This window comes from Xenopus tropicalis, chromosome 1 (assembly GCF_000004195.4).
Source record: "Xenopus tropicalis strain Nigerian chromosome 1, UCB_Xtro_10.0, whole genome shotgun sequence".
In the NCBI taxonomy this organism is placed as follows: domain Eukaryota; kingdom Metazoa; phylum Chordata; class Amphibia; order Anura; family Pipidae; genus Xenopus; species Xenopus tropicalis.
Genome location: NC_030677.2, coordinates 187,747,371 through 187,764,321, shown reverse-complemented (window position 1 = coordinate 187,764,321; position 16,951 = coordinate 187,747,371). Strand labels below are relative to the sequence as shown.

Genomic DNA, 16,951 nt, shown 5'->3' with positions numbered 1-16,951 from the left:
ATATTATTACCCCTTATTGGGGGCAGAACAGCCCTATTGGGTTTATTTAATGGTTAAATGATTCCCTTTTCTCTGTAATAATAAAACAGTACCTGTACTTGATCCCAACTAAGATATTATTAATCCCTATTGGAGGCAAAACAACCCTATTGGGTTTATTTGATGTTTAAATGATTTTTAGACATCAAATAATTTATTAATAATCAAAAAATGTATATATTTATGGAAAGCCCCAGGTCCCGAGCATTCTGGATAACAGGTCCCATACCTCATTACAATGAGTGAGATACTGAAATAAACTGCATGATTGTCTCCAATGAGGAAGAAACGTGTATATTGAAAGGCAGTATGGGAGCGAGTGTAGGAGAGACAGTGAGTGATGTTTCCATTACTCAGTCCTTCTCCAGGTACCACTCTAGGAGCTCCCCTCTCAGACTGCAATCGGGATGTGTGTGACAATGAAACGTTATTCAGGGGATGCAGTCTCCGGCCTTCTCACCGTAAGTCCCGTTCTCCTCACACATGAGCAGCACTTGCTTTCTCTTCTCTTTAGCTGACTGGCTGCCTGCAATGCAACACAGGGATTGATTTGATTTGCTTGTAACGTATGCTGAATAAGCGTGTCTGCTGAACATACTTTTTACCTATTGTTTTAATTGAGATATTATAGAATGGATATTTAGAATATGAAGCCAGTTTCACTTTAGTACTTCCTGTCCCACAGAACTTCAAAGAAGCTGATAAAACTAAATACCAGTCCACTGAGAAGCCCCTGATAATAAACTGCTCAAAGGCTGCTGCTTAGAGAAGGAAGCTCAGCTCAGTGAACATAGGCCAGCTTTCAAATTATTGCTTAATAATGGCAACAAATGGGAAAATATTTCTACACAAGCCCTATTTAATGTGCTGATTTTTAGCAAAGGTGTTTTTAGGTGTATACTGTCCCTTTAAAGGGGACCTGTCACCGTGGTACAAAATTTGCAAACTAAACATGAAACCCAAATTAATTTTGTTATTAAATCATGCATACCTGTAATAAATGTATTTATAATATAATAAATGTATCTGAGCTGTCACTCATGTACTGCCCCATCTCTATGCCTGAGGCAGGGCAGCAATATATGATTAACAACTCAGATTTTTAATTAGAAGTACTTTCACTTTCCATTTATCACTTCCTAGATGTCACCTAGATGGTGCAGTCACAAGATTTTAGTAAGTAAAGTTTATTTTGCTCAACTAACATAATAGAAAACGATTTGGAATTATTTCTTAGGGTGACAGGTCCCCTATAAAGAAAAAAAGTGAATAAACATATACTGTATGCTCTGTAACATTTTACAGCGACTATAGGAACATAATTATGAATAGGTAATAGGTGGTAATAGGTCCATCACACAAGTTCCCAAAATCCTATACAGTCGACTACTGAAGGGAATTGACTTGTAATGAATATAAATTGTAAATAATAACTGGCCTTCTGGAGGAAATATACAGCAGCCTATGTAAGATTTCTGGACACATAACTAACAAAACAAATAAATTGCTTTATTTTGCTAAGTACCACAGGACACCTTGCTGATTTTTGAAAATGTCTCCTGCTTCTATAAACATAGAGATACTTCTGGCCGTATAGTGTATCTGGGCACATGCCTGTCATTTCAAACCCAAGGGTATTAGTATGAAATTGCTCCTCCCTTTGCTGCTTGCAAAGGAAGGTTTTCCACTCTATGCAGTTGGTGGCATTTGTTTCCATTGATAAATAACTGACCTAAAAAGGAATATGGCTAGAAGTGCTGTAGTTTATATAGTGAACATTCAGCAGCCCTATATTAGTGATACAGGTAAAGGACCCGTTATCCAGAATGCTCGGGACCAAGGGTATTCCAGATAAGGGGTCTTTCCGTAATTTGGATCTTCATACCTTAAGTCTACTAAAAAATCAATAAAACATTAATTAAATCCAATAGGATTGTTTTGCATCCAATAAGGATTAATTATATCTTAGTTAGGATCAAATACAAGGTACAGTTTTATTATTACAGAGAAAAAGGAAATCAATTTTAAAAATCCTAATTATTTGATTATAATGGAGTCTATGGGAGACAGGCTTTCCGTAATTCGGAGCTTTCTGAATAATGGGTTTCCGGATAAGGGGTCCGATACCTGTATTAGTTAATGATCCAGGCTTTCAAATGTGTTCACTGCAACTCCCCATCTTGAATCTTGTTAGGCTCCCTTTTAAGTGTCAGTGACACTGTACATGCTCAGTGCACAGTTATGTAAACTGTAGCAGAAATTGACATCTGTCACAGAAGCTGATTACTTAATAATCAATCAACTGAGATGCAGAATGCACTGGTGTCTATGTCACCATACAATGTGAATTAATTACCGAACAGCCTGGTACCATAAATTGTATATTGTGTATATCCTGTCATCCGACTCAGGTAAATGACTGTAAGAGTAAGTCCTGTGAATCAGCAATAGAAAGCCTGATGGTAGCATTTTTGAAGGCACAGATAAAATCTAGCAAATATCATAGGAATTAGCCAAATACCCAAATGTGGAAATGATGACGTGCCTGCTCTGCCTTAAGAGTGCTCCTCTGTTGTGCCGCTGAATGACCTGCTCCGCACATGGTTCCTCAGTTGCTGTATCAGATCTGGGTTCTGCTGCTGGATCTGCTGAGCAAACTGCTGCCCCCTAATAAAAAGCACCACGTGTTATAACCCAGGCAATGGCAGCAGCTTCATGGCTACTCAGCACGGTAACTGCTTATGGCCCCAAAGTTACAACTAAAATTCGGATATAGTTGCATGGGATTAAAAATAACGGGACTGATTGGAAAATCTGATGTGTAAACTACATGGAACATTTGCTATCCGATGTGACCCGCTTGCCTGAAGGGAACGCTGTGCTGCATCTGACAAGATAAAATCTGATGCTCTTGTAAATATCCTTTTTTCTCATTGAAATACACTGACTGACTGTTGGATGAAGATGCAGGAACAAAACCCAACACCCAACTTTATCTGATCCATCGTTACTTTTTAGCTGTGAGGATCAGATTTAGGGGATTCTACAAATTTCAAGCTCAGATAAAATCTGACCCACAAAATCTGACTAAAATCTCCCATGTACTTAAGCCCTTAAATCATTACTGTGGCTTCATACACTTTCACATAGGGGGCACATTTATCTAAACACGCAGAAAGTGCGCTCATTAAATAATAAAAAGCAACTTTGGGGTACCCCAGTGATAAAAATCCCTAACTTCAGACAAGGAGTCTCTTCACTGAAACATGCACTGGGCCCGGGTGCCACCCTGAAATCTTTTCTCTTGTCTGGGGATACCTTGAGGCAGTCCTGTCCAATGTGCATGGAATGCTGAGTAAAAGTTTGGATTTTCCTCTATTGTACATGTTCCCCGCCCAGGGCAGCCACTGGGGCATCAGACAGGATGGAGGTGCAACACTCACTCAAACAGGACCCTGCCTGCCATGTTTTACAGACAAGGGGAGCAGCAGCCCAGGGTCTAAAAGGAACAGTAAACGAACAAAAAGACCTTCCTCGCACACCCTTAACTCCACCAAATTTCAGCGCTTGGTGCACACTGCTGGCGGGGATCGGCACCCTCCCAAAAATCCAAATAGCAAAAAAAGCACTGGCACTCATCTGCAAACGGGACTAGCCCTTCAAAAGTCTTTATTGCGGAGGTGCAACGTTTTGGGGCAAAGTCACTTTGCCCCAAAACTTTGCACCTCTGCAATAAAGACTTTTGAAGGGCTAGTCCTGTCTAAAAGGAACAGTAACACCAACAAATGAAAGTGTATCAAAGTAAATCAAAGTAATTAATATAGTATGTACTATTGCCCTGGTGAACAGTAACACCAAAAAATGAAAGTGTATAAAAGTAACTAAAATATAATGTGCTGTTGCCCTGCACTGGTAAAATTTGTGTGTTTACTTCAGAAAGTCTACTATAATTTATATAAATAAGCTGCTGTGTAGCCCCGGGGGCAGCCATTCAATGGAGAAAAGGCACAGGCACATAGCAGATAACAGATAAAACACTATTGTATTCTACAGAGGTTATCTGCTATCTGCTATGTAACCTGTGCCTTTTCTCCTTTTTTCCAGCTTGAATGGCTGCCCCCATGGCTACACAGCAGCTTATTATATAAATTATAGTAGTGTTACTGTAGCAAACACACCAGTTTTACCAGTGCAGGGCAACAGTATATTATATATTTATTACTTTAAAGCTCTTTCATTTTTTTAGTGTTACTGTTCCTTTAAGCCACTGCTGACTCCATGCTATTGCTGTTTTTATCCCATCCTTGTTATTGGATTGAACTTGCTACTTGGTATCGGGCCCAAGCTAAATATAATGTTAGGGCATGAAACAGGCGACTACTTATTTCTTGTCCATTCTCCCTACTGTTTGTAAGGAACATGTTATCAGTAAGCGTCTACAGCATATAAAGCAACTACTTACGCCTGTATTAGACTTGAGAGGTCTGTTAATCCACCAACACCCGCAGCGGGTCCGACTGCTGCATTTGACATCATGCCAGACATCCTGCAATGCACAAACACCCTGCTGTACCCTCTGCATTATTCTGTCACGCTCTGCATTATCCCTCACTGCTGTGCCACCCTCAGAATTAAAACTTCAGAGAATTCTGGCTGCCTGGGAGCTTCTTTGCTACTGGTGCCATCATTCTTGCCCTGTACAGTGCTGTACAATATCCTCCATGTGGAGGTACCTGGTGCTGTAATGAGTAAGGCGGCAATAAAGATCCAGCATGGAGCCTACAGGGAGGCAGATAATATACAGGGCCCATGCTGGAGCTTCCTATGTGTATGTGTACACTCCAATTTGCATTTTTAAAAAACGCATTTGAGGAATATTGGCCTAGAACATAATATTTGTAATTGGATAGAAAACTGGCTGAAGGATAGAGTACAAAGAGTGGTGGTAAATGGAACATTTTCTAATTGGGCCAGTGTGGTTAGTGGAGTACCGCAGGGGTCAGTCCTTGGGCCTTTGCTTTTTAACTTGTTTATTAATGACCTGGAGGTGGGCATAGAGAGTACTGTTTCTATTTTTGCTGATGACACTAAATTGTGCAAAACTATAAGTTCCATGCAGGATGCTGCCGCTTTGCAGAGCGATTTGACAAAATTGGAAAACTGGGCAGCAAACTGGAAAATGAGGTTCAATGTTGACAAGTGCAAAGTTATGCACTTTGGTAGGAATAATATAAACGCAAACTATCTACTGAATGGTAGTGTGTTGGGGGCATCCTTAATGGAGAAGGATCTAGGGGTTTTTGTAGATCACAAGTTGTCTAATTCCAGGCAGTGTCATTCTGTGGCTACTACAGCAAATAAAGTGCTGTCTTGTATAAAAAAGGGCATTGACTCAAGGGATGAGAACATATTTTTGCCGCTTTATAGGTCCCTGGTAAGGCCTCACCTTGAGTATGCAGTGCAGTTTTGGGCTCCAGTCCTTAAGAAGGATATTAATGAGCTGGAGAGAGTGCAGAGACGTGCAACTAAACTGGTAAAGGGGATGGAAGATTTAAGCTATGAGGTTAGACTGTCGAGGTTGGGGTTGTTTTCTCTGGAAAAGAGGCGCTTGCGAGGGGACATGATTACTCTGTACAAGTACATTAGAGGGGATTATAGGCAGTTGGGGGATGTTCTTTTTTCCCATAAAAACAATCAGCGCACCAGAGGTCACCCCTATAGATTAGAGGAACAGAGCTTCCATTTGAAGCAGCGTAGGTGGTTTTTCACGGTGAGGGCAGTGAGGCTGTGGAATGCCCTTCCTAGTGATGTGGTAATGGCAGACTCTGTTAATGCCTTTAAGAGGGGCCTGGATGAGTTTTTGAACAAGCAGAATATCCAAGGCTATTGTGATACTAATATCTACAGTTAGTATTACTGGTTGTATATATATAGTTTATGTATGTGAGTGTATAGATTGGTTAGTATAGGTTGTGTGCTGGGTTTACTCGGATGGGTTGAACTTGATGGACAATGGTCTTTTTTCAACCCTATGTAACTATGTAACTATGTAACTTAAAAACGCCCTGGGTACCCTTGCCCTTATAGTCACTTTTAATGCTTGGGGCTGCTGTAATGCTTCAGTTACACCATTATCTGCTGCTGCGCAGACCTTCTGGCTTGTGGGCACCATTTCCTTTCCGACCCATAGGGCTTAGCATCTGTGCAGTGTTTTGGCCCAGGCTGATGCTCCATGATGTAAACATGGTAATTTAGGCATGCCCTTGGCATCATCAGAGAGAGGGAATGCAGGCAAGCCGGCAGGCAGTATGATATAAATGGCAGAAAATTGGGGCAAAACTTAGTATATATAGGATTTATGTATCTGGGAACTGGCACAGAAGCTCCGTGCATTAATATTGTCAATATAAGCCTATACCTCGGAGGTTTAGTTGCCCTTACACAAAGTGATCTAGCTTAAACTGATAGCTTCATAACCCACTCGATGCATATACTCACAGCTGTTGTACTTGGGGATCCCGCATCAAGCTGGCTGCCTGGAAGGAATTGCAAAATACAAGTACTATTGATTATTTAGAATAATCAATTATACAGATACATTCCATTTATATCAGCAGGCTTTATCTGCCTTTTTATAAAGTGAAAAGATACAAGGCTACTGATATTAAAGAGACCCAGTTGCTATTTTCCAATCTTTGCCCCGACCTTGGGAGCATCACAAATAACAGGGGCAGGGTATTGGAGAGTACTAGCTTATAAAGCCATTTATTCAACCGAGTCTACTGTAACAATGTAGGCCAAGCAAAGAGTTTATGCATTTTCTTCTTATATAGACCAACCTCCTATGTTTATAAGTGAGATCTTCTTTCCCTTCGTTGTTAGTCGCCCTTTCCTGGATTTATACATCTATAAATGTTTCTGCATGCAGGAAACCAAATCCGTATGGAATGTTTAAGGTTGGGATCTGAATTGGTTTATTTAAAAGAGTGACATTCTCATATTGAGAGTCAGGATTGTATTAAGCCGTTTCTAGCTGCTGCAGGTTGCATTCGTTTCTAGCTGCTGCAGGTTGCATCCGTTTCTAGCTGCTGCAGGTTGCATCCGTTTCTAGCTGCTGCAGTTGGCATTGCTTTATACATGAGAATATTACCTACAGATACTTCTACATCCATCTCCATTTTAGGTCCCCTTAGTCCAATTAAAGTCACCAAACACGCCCTCCTATACAAGCCTTTGTATTTATGTAGAATCCCTTGATATCTATGGATCATGAAATTAGAACCTATTATGGCATGCACCAAGTTACATGTACCCCAGTCTTATGACTTGAGTCTGCTGAGCCCAGATTGTACTTGCCCTTTAATGTATCTTACCATGCTCACAAATGCAGGGTTGTTCATCAGGCTGGCCATATCAAAGCCCCATCCAGTGCTGATCTACAAGAAATAAAGCAAGAAAGGGTTATTATAGTATTGGCTGATAGCAGGCATCATCATTATACACTGAGTAAGGGAGTTACTTACAGGGCTTGGGATCTGCCTCATCTTCTGTTCTGCTAGTTTCAAATTCATTTTATATGATTCATTTTCAGGATCTAGATCCAGGGCTTTCTGGTAGCTTTCAATAGCTTCTTTGTACCTAGACATAGCAACCAATGCACGCCTGCATGATAATATTAATAATAAAGGTATTAGAGGCATGTCCCTGTAATATATGTACTGTGAGTAAGTGCAAGCTCACACACACCCTGTGCTACCACAGACCCACAGGAATCACAAGCTAATGTTCTGTAGCTCTCATACCCCATTCTTCCATAGGCTTTGCTGTACTTGGGATCAATGCATATGGCTTTCTCGCAGTCCATTACGGCTTCACTGTGCTTTCCTCTCTGACTTTGTGCTGCTGCTCTGCAAAAGTGCACACAGAGAGAATTCAGATGGCCATTTAAGTCGCTGGCTGTTAGTTTTAAAAAGGAACAGTAAAAGAAACACATGTATAGCATTTATAACAGTTTTGTTAGTCTCATTTATTCACTTGCTGCCTGGTCACAATCAATTACTTCCCATAGTCCTACTGTAGTGGTGACAGCCAGCCAGCAGGGGGCATGGTCAAGATCCAGAAAATAAACAGGTGGCAAATGGATTATACACAGGATTGGGACTAGTGTTGGGTGGGTCAGGAGAAACTCAACCTGCACCGACACTAACCCACACAATGTTGCCATTGTTTGACCCGTACCCAACCTGTACCCACATCTTTCTGCTCTGTACGCTACTTCTGCTTCTGCCTTAGGTTCCAAGACAGGGAAAGTTCGGGAGCAGAAGAATGTTATTCCCCAGTCCGAGCCACACCCAAACCTGCAATGGTCAAGCCATACTTGAACCCTAACCCACCTTACCTAGGGGTAAACACTAGAGATAAGAGTAGTGTATAGGCATTTAAAACGTCAACTTGACAGGTGGGCGGAGCTATGGGTGTGTCTATAGACAAGACGACCAGTTACCCCCGCCCACTGTGCATTATGGCCATGTTGAGCCACCATTTAGCCCCGCCCACTGCGCAGCGGGCATTTTGAGACTCAATTTTGAGTAGTACCCATAATGCCCCTGTGTTATGCTCCACCCATTGCGCAGTATTGCCCCTCCCACTGCGCAGCCGCCATTTTATGATTATGGTCCGCCATTTTGTGTGTTACCCACAATACCATGCATTGGTAAGTTGGTGCCATTTTGTGAAATGGCACCCTTCCATACATGGTGCTGTGTGAGCGCCACCATGTGGTTATAAAATGGTAATGCATTATAGACCCATAATAACACGTTTATGAACCTCTATGTTAGCGGTACCTAGCGGTTATGATTAATATTACAGGAGGATATCAAAGGCATGCCCAGACAAATATTTTTGGAAATGGTACCGTATCCGGGCATATTTTATAGCTGATTCCAACATGTCCAGGCTTGTTAGCGTGCTTTCATAGACATGCGCAGTCTTGTTTATGAAAGACCGCTTCAAGATTTATAGTAGCATACAGGAAAGTATGCAGAAAAAACACACAGACACACAGTTTTACAGTAACACACATAAAGTACATCCTTAGTTTTAAGTTTTAGATTAACAAAATCACTTACCGGTGGGGAACCAATAGTTCTCTAGTAGGTCTTATGGCTCTGGCACACGGGGAGATTAGCCGCCCGCGACAAAACTCCCTGTTTGCGGGCGACTAATCTCCCCAAAATGCCATCCCACTGGTGAAAATGTAAATTGCCGGTGGGATGGCATATGCGGCGGTGCGATTTCAATGAAATCACGCAAGTTTCCTCTTGAGGCGTTTGCCATCCCACCGGCGATTTACATTTTTACCGGTGCGATGGCAATCTGGGGAGATTAGTCGCCCGCGAACGGGGAGTTTTGTCGCGGGCGAATAATCTCCCCGTGTGCCAGAGCCCTTAAGAGATAAAACAACATTTGGAATTTGACAAGGAGCTGATGCAGCTGGTAATAAGACATGAGAGAGTAAACCTTATTTCTTTGCTACAGGATATGGGTCTTGATGATGACATTGCTAAATATTGTAGTTCCTGATCAAACTTCACAAGTTGTCCACAATCTGATTTCAAACTTGTGAAAGGGATTTCCTCAACTTAAAATAGTACAGGAACCTCTCCTGAAGCCTTTGTTGTGTGCCGTGTATGGTGGTGATAAGATAAACATCGTAGTATATACAAGAGCATCCCCTCAGATTCAAAGTGGGGGATTAACAAATTCCAAAACTTGTGAAAGGGATTTCCTCAATTTAAAACAGTACAGACATCCCTTAAGGACCCATTGTTGTGTGCTGTGTATGGTGGTGATAAGATAAGCAATTTACCTGTGCTCTAAAAAGAGAAAGACTGAAAGTTAAAATTTTATCTAACAATATTAATTATGACTAATGAAGTATTAAAAAAAAGCATACTATACACCGCAAAATATAGGTAGTTTTGGGGGTGTGGCAAATTTGCACCAAAATTTAAAAAATAGGAATAAATCGGAGAGATGTAAAACAGTGGATGTCCGCACAGGATCCTAACACATTGCACAAACCTTTACGACGGAATTTCAAGAGAAACAGAATTTGTGTTTCAGATATAGACTCTCAATGGCAGGCTGATTTGGTGTCTATGACTGATTTTGCAAAGTATAATGATGGTTTAAAATACATCCTCACAGTAATCGACGTGCTTTCAAAATATGCATGGGTAGTTATGTTACCCAATAAAACTGGAGCCACTGTTTCAAAAGCTATTGAATCTATATTTCTTAGGGCTCTGGCACACGGGGAGATTAGTCGCCTGCAACAAATCTTCCTGTTCCAGGGCGACTAATCTCCCTGAGTTGCCATCAGTTGCCATCCCACCGGCGAACATGTAAGTTGCCGGTGGGATGGCACACATGGCGGCGTGATATACGCAAATCGCCGAAATTGCCTCGCGAGGCAACTTCGTCAATTTGCCGAAATCGTCTGTGCAGCGTGTACCATCCCACCAGCGACTTACATGTTCGCCGCTGGGATGGTAGTTCAGGGAGATTAGTCGCCCGTGACAAGGGAGATTTGTTGCGGGCGACTAATCTCCCCGTGTGCCAGAGCCCTTAGTGGCCGTATACCCCAAAAATTACAAACTGACAGGGGCAAAGAATTTTTGAACAGTGGTGTAAGGCGTTATTTAAAAGATACAAAGTACACCACTTTGTAACTAACAACACTGTAAAAGTAGCTATCGTGGAACGGTTTAATAAAACGTTAAAATCAAAAATGTGGCGCTATTTTACAGCAAATAATACATACCGTTATGTAGACGTTTTAAAGGATCTAATATATAGCTACAACCATACAGTCCATAGCACAACACGCACTAAACCTACCGATGTTACAAGTGCTAATTCACTTACTTTTTGGAGAAATATATACTCGGACTACTTTAAAACTAAAAAAATTAAACCAATCCTCAAGCCTGGTGATCACGTGAGAATTTCAAAATATACGGGCTCTGGCACACGGGGAGATTAGTCGCCCGCGGCAAAACTCCCTGTTCGCGGGCGACTAATCTCCCCGAGTTGCCTACCCCTGCCATCCCACCGGCGAACATGTAAGTCGCCGGCGGGATGGCAGACGCGCAGACGCGCAAAGCGCCGAAAAAGACTCGCAAGTCTTTTTCGGCGATTTCCTGAAATCGCCCCGCCGCATCTGCCATCCCGCAGGCTATGAACAGAGCTTTACAGATGAAATTGTTATCATTACGGCGGTAAACACTAGAGGCGTTAAGCCGATTTATAGCTTGAAGGATAGCAACAGCGAACTAATCGAAGGTACATTTTATGGTGAAGAAATTCAAAAAACACCTGAAAATTACAACCGTATTTACAGAATTGAGAAGATATTAAGGCATTCTATATTACACTGCCTAGTAACGCATCACTTAGTACATTTCCTCAAAATGAAATATCTAAGTATACTGTAAAATTATCCAAGCCGGTTATGCTACGCGGCGAATGGGAGGTCAGTTTGACAGAAATACAGTACCCACATACCTGGAATACTTTTGAGACTGATGAAGGTCTATTCTATGTTGAAATTCACGGTGGACCCCTGAAAGAGCTAAATGTGAAGCCAGGTTTGTACAACAGCGTTAAAGATTTGGTGAAAGCAATAAACGATAAAATAAAACCTTACAAATCACCTACTTATGATGTGAAGCTGCGTTACGATGAGTTGGAAAGGATTGTGACTGTAAAAGGGACACACAGATTCTTAGCCGGCAACAAGCTGACTCATATTTTAGGTATTGACTCTAACAATTTCAATGATAGTATTAACGGCCAATTATGTGCGAATATAAAAACAGCCTTTTACACACTTTTTGTATATACTGATATTATCAGGCCTCAGAGGATTGGTGAGTTTTACACACCTCTGCTTTGTACAGTCCCCATTACAGGCAGTAACAATGAGATTGTTACACAGCAATTTATAAAACCCGATTACCTACCTGTCAGTAAACATCATTTCGATAACATCACAATCGAGATAAAGAGCGACCAGAACAGAAGCGTGTCATTTAAGTACGGGAAGGCCATCGTTAAACTTCACTTTAGGCCAAGACGTGCCTACTATTAAAAAACAATATGGTAGCTGTTAAAAACTATGGGGAGCCGCATATTACAGCTCATATTATAGGCACAAGCTGGTAGCGGCATAGCTGGCTTTCATGGCACTGCTTATCAGCATGGAAGGGGCCTTGGAGGATTATTTAGAGCTTTGATTCGCCAAGCAGTTCCTCTTTAAACGCGGTATAAATATCGTAAAACCCCATGTAAAAATGGCTGCTAAAAATCTGGCCAAAGATGTTGTTGGTAAAGTTTCAACAGCAGTGATGAATAAATTGACCAGCGATGGACAGGTTCTGGTTTCGTCTACATAGGTAAAAACAGACCTACTAAGAAACGGAAAAGGACCCCATCACTTCCGCCATGGATGCCGCAAAACCAAAATAAAAGGCGCAGATGCAAAGACAGTAAGAAACAACGTTTTGGGAAACGGAACAAAAGTGACATAGTTTAAGCTCTAACCAAATTGCTGAAAGAAATCATGGTATTTATCCATACATCATCAGTTGAATGTGCAAAATCTGAACTGGATCTTTTTGAAATCCCACCCACACAAACCAGTGTAGAAAAGAGCTTTTATGTAGAAGTTCAACCACTGGAGTCGCCGCTGGAATTTTACATTGCCGGTAGTGGTGAACATTACCTAGACCATAACAATACGCTGCTTTACATCACATGTCGAATCTTAAAAAGTGATAACACAGTACCAGCTGATGGTGCACGTGTGAGTTTAATCAATTATCCTATAGAAACATTATTCAATCAGCTGGATGTCACCTTGGGTGACAGACTCATATCGCAATCTAACAACTTGTACGCCTATCGGGCATACATTGAGACTATTCTTAATTACAGTACGGATGCTTTATCCACCCAGTTCACAGCTGGTTTGTTTTACAAAGATACGCCTGGTCAACATCATACACGTGTTCTGGATGGGGATAATGAAGGTTTCACAAAACGTGCTCGGTTGATGGAGCGTGGAAAGACTATTGAATTACTAGGCATATTACACGGGGACATTTTTCAACAGGATAAATTATTATTAAGTGGATTAGACAGTACCGCCACTCCCTATACGCAGAGTACGCACTCTGAGTAGGGCACCAACTCCCAGGGGGGCACCCAGTACCGCCGCTCCCTACGCAGAGTACGCAGTCTGCGCACCAACATAACAAGTCATCGTCAGCAGCTCCTTCTCTCTTATGCGGCAGCGACAGGCCCTTTTATAAGGTTGCGCCCGTGCGTATGATGTCACACGTCAACGACGAGGCGCAACCTTATAGAAGTGCCTGTTGCCGCGGCATAAGAGAGAAGGAGCCACCGACGATGACTTGGTCTGTTGGGGGTACTTTCTATGGGGGCAATTGGGGGGCCCTGTGTGTGGGGGCTACTGTCTATGGGGGGCACTGTTTATGGGGGCAATTGGGGCACTGTGTATGGGGGCACTTTCTATTGGGGGCACTTGGGGGCATTGTTTATGGGGGCAATTGGGGCACTGTATATGGGGGCACTTTCTATTGGGGGCACTTCCGTAATATTTGGGGGAGGGGGCACAAAAGTAAATTTCTGCTCAGGGCACCCATTTGGTCAGCAGCGGCCCTGGGATTAGATCTGAAAATCAAACTTACCAGAAATAAGGATCTTTTTTGCTTAATGTCGTCAGAGGTTGATCCATTTAAGGTTCAAATTTTAAATGCGTTTCTTTTTTTTAAAAGAGTTCAGGTACCACCAGCAGTGCGCATAGGACATGCCCAAGGACTTTTAACAAGTAATGCAAAATACATTATTGATCATGTTAGCATGAAAGTTTACACTATACCCGCAGGCAGTCGTGTCTGCAACCAAGAAAATCTGGTTTTGGGCCAGCTTCCTAAATTGGTAATATTAGGCTTTGTTGATAATGAGTCATTTTCTGGAGCTTATAATAGAAATCCATGATGCTTTTATCATAACTACGTGTGTTTTGCCGCCTTGTACATTGACGGAATTCAAATCCCCAGCAAGCCTTATCTCGCTGAGTTTGAAAATGGTAACGCTATTAGGGAATATATGTCACTTGTACAAATAGCCGGTAAAAAGAGCGTTGATTCTGGTTTTTTAATAGACAGAGGGGCACATTTACTAATCCACGAATCTGAATCACGAATGGGAAAAAATCATACGAAATGCTTACGAAAAAATCGTATTAGTCACGATAATATCGTATTGGCGATCCGAAAGTCACGAAATTTTTGTACCGAACAATTGTAAACAACGGTAAAACCTTTCTGATTTTTTTGCACAAACGTCCGAAAAAGTCGTGCGACATACGAAAAAGTCGTGCAGATGCCCGAAAAAATAGGCGAAAATACGCTCGGAGTGTTCGCATGAACGCTCGAGCGTTCGTGCTTTTGTAAATGCGCCCCAGGGAGTCATTTCTTGGTGGTTATACTCTATTTGGTTTTGATTTAACTCCAGACCAAGAAAGCAGCAACCATTTTTCTCTGATTCGTAATGGCAACCTAAGAGATGAAATACGTTTTTCAAGAGCTTTGGACAGAACGGTTAATATGATAGTGTACGGCGTGTTTGATAATATTACTGAAGTAAACCAGAGACGTGAGGTTCTCTATGATTTTCTCTAAGTAAAAAACCATGAATACATTGGAACTAACGCGGATTTTAACTGCTGACCCCTGTACCAGGCATATATTTGCTGGAGTTTTACCATGTGATCTTTTACCAATACACAAACTGAAAGATTTACCGGCTGCATTTATTATAAACACTCACAATTCAAGACGGCCTGGCGAACACTGGTTAGCTGTCTATATTGATCATAAAAGACATGTACTTTTCTTTGACTCTTTTGGAATATCACCCCTGAGTGGATTGTACCCTCATGAAATTCTCTGTTTCATAAAGAAAAATGCTGATAAAATTATATTTCACGATGAACAGTTGCAAAGTTCTCTCTCAGCTGTGTGTGGGGAATTCTGTATATTTTTTATTCATCAAATCTGTAGTGGTTTATTGTTTAAAAATGTACTGAGTTATTTTACCAATGATTTGAAACAACATGATCAATTGGTTTCACATTTTGTATGGAAACACTGGCGTAGTTTAAGAATTAAAAATGTACACTGTAAAAGCTACAATGTTATACTGCATATTGTAAACACAGCTAATAGGGCAGTAACAAAACAATCTAATGTATGTATCATGCATTTTAAAACCATTTGACATTAAAACTGATTTGAACTCTGTCAAGGCACATGGTTGTGTTTCAATAAAGTATCAACTTTTATAGACATTACAAAATTGTTTTCATTATTTTAATTATATTGTATATTCATTCAAAGTCTAGTGGACAAACGGACTTACAGGAAATTCTAGTTTAAAGTCTAGTGGACAAAAAGGACTTACAGGAAATGCTAAGGACACTGGTTATCCCTTTCTGATAAGACTGATTAATGGCTAGTGGGGGATGAACAAACATAGGTGTATAAAAAAGATGAACTCCAGTGCTGAGAAGCTATATACATCTTCAGTATATTACAAAACTGAATAAGAAGACTGCATACACACTCCGTGGGACTAAGAATTGATGCTGTCAATATAACTAAGGTAAAATAATTCTAACATGTTCTTATTTTTCTTGAAAACTGTTTTGTCCTGTCTCTTTTAGTACTGATTCAGTTATTTATTGACCTAAATACTAAGATAAATCTACTCACCCCAAGTTAGTATTGTCAGACTATTAATAGTGCCTGCCTGTAATGTAGTTTTACATGATTTTTTAATTTAATTTAGTGTTTTTTCTTTAGTGTCTTTCTTTAATGTTATTATTAAAACTTTGTTTATACAGTAGTAATTGTTAAGGTATAAGCCTAATTAATGACCCAAATTTTTTTTTTGTTTTTTAAAATAGCAGTTATGGTTTTACATAATCTCGTAGTGAGGAAATTGTACTATTTATTGTTTATAGTACGATTAGTATTCTGGAAATGTATTCTGGAAATGACGTTGATTTCTACGCCACAAATATATGTATAACTTTATTATAAAGTGTCACAAGGGTACGCAGCGCTGTACAATCTTACAGAATACAAAATTACACACAAGGAGGACAAGTGATATAATAAATAAATACAATATATATATATATATATATATATATATATATATATATAAGTGCCATGTGGTATGAGACACAGTAGGAAGGAGGTCCCTGCCCCGTAGAGCTTACAGTCTAAGTGGTTGGGTAACATACGGGCACAAACTGGAAGGTAAGAGTGCATCAGGTATGGGCATTTGCCCTTAAGCGCAGGACTGGGCAAAATAATGTTTTAGTGCCCCAGAAGGTAACAGCTGAGTTTTTTCTTAAAGAGAGTGGGTGAGTGTTCCCTACGGAGGGATTCAGGGATAGAGTTCCAGAGGTAAGGAGCAGCGAGATAAAAAGGTTTAAGACGAGAGGGCAGTGGGCGTGGATGTGTTTTTTAGAGCAGCATGCTTAGTTTATTTAGCAAGTACCATATAGTTTTAGTAGGTAATATACACACACACACACACACACACTCACAGGACTTGTATGAAGCAAAAAAATGGTGTTTAGTTCAACGTTTCGGCTTAGACTCAAGCCATCTTCAGGACACACACATATATATGTGTGTATATATATATATATATATATATACATTTTGCACCAAATATGTGCCTTTATGGTATCAGAGATACATATAAAAAATCATTTTTTAAATTAGTAAATAGAGCCAATACAGTG

The 16,951-nt window shown here is 40.7% G+C and overlaps 1 protein-coding gene across 2 annotated transcripts in view; it reads right to left on the bottom strand.

Annotated features, from left to right (window-relative positions):
- Positions 1-317: 317 nt before the first annotated feature.
- sgtb (small glutamine-rich tetratricopeptide repeat (TPR)-containing, beta) overlaps positions 318-16,951 on the bottom strand; it is a 34,460-nt gene continuing 17,826 nt past the window's right edge. Inside the window, exons 6-12 of one of the 2 annotated variants that reach the window (XM_004910377.4) lie at positions 7,842-7,946; positions 7,563-7,701; positions 7,413-7,475; positions 6,538-6,575; positions 4,502-4,585; positions 2,561-2,706; positions 318-565 (exon numbers count right to left, since the gene is read on the bottom strand). In XM_004910377.4, the coding sequence (XP_004910434.1) occupies positions 2,595-2,706; positions 4,502-4,585; positions 6,538-6,575; positions 7,413-7,475; positions 7,563-7,701; positions 7,842-7,946 (541 nt within the window). In that variant the 3' untranslated portion in view covers positions 318-565; positions 2,561-2,594. The remainder of the gene's footprint in view (positions 566-2,560; positions 2,707-4,501; positions 4,586-6,537; positions 6,576-7,412; positions 7,476-7,562; positions 7,702-7,841; positions 7,947-16,951) is intronic. The other variant, XM_031894035.1, reaches the window with a different exon arrangement.